Source organism: Camellia sinensis, chromosome 10, assembly GCF_055761805.1.
Source record: "Camellia sinensis isolate YWXY chromosome 10, ASM5576180v1, whole genome shotgun sequence".
In the NCBI taxonomy this organism is placed as follows: Eukaryota; Viridiplantae; Streptophyta; class Magnoliopsida; order Ericales; family Theaceae; genus Camellia; species Camellia sinensis.
Window position 1 is genome coordinate 154,545,785 of NC_138970.1, and position 2,882 is coordinate 154,548,666.

General features: G+C 37.3%; 1 protein-coding gene across 1 annotated transcript; it reads left to right on the forward strand.

Annotated features, from left to right (window-relative positions):
* The first annotated feature begins 778 nt into the window (after nt 1–778).
* Nucleotides 779–1,243, forward strand: LOC114311997 (uncharacterized). Its single transcript, XM_028258152.2, has one exon. It carries the CDS (start codon nt 779–781, stop codon nt 1,241–1,243), a length of 465 nt encoding a protein of 154 aa, XP_028113953.2.
* Nucleotides 1,244–2,882: the final 1,639 nt, after the last annotated feature.

Consider the following 2,882-nt stretch of genomic DNA (forward strand, 5'->3'; position numbering starts at 1 on the left):
ACTCCACATGGTAGACATAGATTACAAGAAAGCTAGACAGTTTGAAGGAGGTTTGCGTGACCCAATTCTAGATAAAATCAATGTACTCAAATTGCTGACGTACGTGGATGTACTTGATACGACGTTGATAGCAGAGAGAAATGTGGCCAACCGTAAACAAAATTTCAAATGGAAAGGCAGAAAACAAAATTTTAATAAAGGAACTACGTCAATGAACAAGAAGTTCAAGTCTGGGAGTTCTCGTAATACTGGTTCAAGCCAAAGTGGTAATTCAATGCCAACTTGTACTACATGTGGAAAGAAACATGGAGATGTTTGCTATCGTGCAATAGGGGCTTGTTATCACTGTGGGAAGTTTGGGCGCGTTGCCAAAGATCGTACACAACCACGTCAGGGTGGCAACTGAGGTGGCACAAGCTCAATTAGGTTAGCTCCCACAACAAAACCAGCTACAGCATCACCTACCACAAGAAATGACCAAAGGCAAGGAAGGGTTTTTGCATTGATTCTCGGGGATACTCAAAATACTAAGGCCGTGGTGTCAGGTACAATCTCCATTTGTGGTAAACCTGCTTATGCTTTAATTGATTCTGGGTCTGCACACTCGTTTATTTCTATGGTCTTTACTGAAACTTTGAATAGACATATGGAAACATTGAATTATATACTATGTGTTGCATCACCTATGGGGGAATCCATGCTATGTTCAACTGTATTTATTGCATGTGAATTATTTCTCGGGAATGCTACTTTATATGCTTATTTAATACCTTTAGACATGGGACATTTTGATGTTGTTTTGGGTATGGATTGGCTAGCTAAATACTATGCAACTATTGATTGTGCCTTGCAACGAGTAATATTCCGACCTCCTGGGCAAGATGAATTTTATTTTGAGAGAAAAGGGGTAGTTTCACCACTATACCTCATACTTGCCATGAAAGCCCGAAAACTAATAAATAAGGGTTGTCAACGGTATTTGTGTAGTGTAATAATTGAACCAACGATAGACATTACTCTAGACAATATACCAGTGCTGAGAGATTTTCCTGATGTGTTTCCGGATGAATTACCTAGCCAACTTGTTGATAGAGAGATTGAATTCACAATTGATGTAATACCGGGAACTCAACCAATTTCTAAAACTCCTTACCATATGTCTACCACTAAAATGAAAGAATTGAAAACTCAGTTGCAGGAACTGCTTGGTAAGGGATTTATTCGTCCAAGTACTTCACCGTAGGGAGCACCGGTATTGTTTGTAAAGAAGAAAGATGGCACTCTCCGACTATGCATTAATTACCGAGAGCTTAACAAGGTAACAGTGAATAACGTTTTCCATGTATCCATGCTTCGTGGGTATCTTAGAGATCCGTTCCATGTAATTGATTACCACTAGATTGCTTTAGATGAGGATATGATGTATGAAGAATGGGTCGTGCAAATCATTGATCTGCAAGTGAAGCAATTGAGAAACAAACTATCCCTATGGTGAAAGTCGAGTGGAGAGAACATTATGGGAAGGAGGCCACTTGGGAGAAAGAGGAAGAGATGAGGCAACGATATCCGCATTTGTTTCCATTTAAAGATAACATAAGTTTGGAGGACCAAACTCTCTAAGGGGAATAGACAGTGACAACCCCGACCTCCGGACTAGTATATTATATTATTTTAATAAGTTTAATTGCATGATTGTGTGTTTAATTGTGTGATTACATGTTTAATTTTGTAATTATCTGTTGTCACATGGAATATCTGTTCAAATTGATAACTTGAGACAGAAATTGAGAGCCTAAACTTCTTCAGGAACTGAAATTGACTGTCCCAATGGGCTAATTAGGATATTTAGATTTTCATGGTAACTTTAATTGAAATTTGATTTGGATCAAAATAATTTGAATGATTGATTAGAGTTTATAAAAATGAAGTGGGATTAATTAGTCCTAACTAAGCTTAATTAACTTAAGCTAATTATATACATGTGTATGAGCTACATAAGCTCAATTAGACTCAAATACATCTTTGAGCTGAGATTTTGAAGAAAGGAAGCTAAGAACTCAACACTTAGAGAGAGAGAGAGAGAAGAAGAATTGTGAAGGAGAATTGAAGATTAAGCTATACAACACTTGCATTCACACATTAGGTATGAATTCAACCCAAATTCTTGAAATCAAGTCATGTAAAAGTTGTATTCATCACGGTTTTGAGTTCATTTGCATGAATATAGAAGGTATATGCTAGGATCATCTTGGGTATGAAAGAATTGAAGATAATTACATACATGCATGCATAATTTGAGTTAGAATTCATGAAATTCCTACATGCATGGCACATTTACACCTTAAATTGGAGAATCCTTCATGTTTTCATCTTCTCATGTCACTCGATTATATTTTGAACATGTTTTGAAGAAATGTACACTCAATTTGAGTTAAACTTATTTTATAATTTGAGGTTGAAGTCTTTGGTTGAGAAATTACCATGGTTTTGAATAAATGGGTTCAAATTGGAAGTATTTTCATTTTATATAATGATTCTCCATGTTTTTGTACCAAAAATCCAAGATTTAAGGCTTTGAATACCATGTTTGAACTTCAAACACAGTTCTGGAAATTCCAAAATTCGTCATATTCGCTCGAGCGGAGGAGCGAGGGAAGCCCCACTCGAGCGTGAAAATCGAGCTCCCAGAAGTTTTCTAAAATTTTACAAGTTGCTCAAGCAACCAAAGCGACGCTCGAGCGAGGACCCTTTTTCTCAGTTTTCCACTCGAGCGAGCAGGAATTTCATGTAACCAGTACTTTTACAGATTGCTTGAGTGACAGAAGTTACGCTCGAGCGACCACTTTTGTTTTTGAACCACCGCTTGAGCGTAGGAAGTTGCG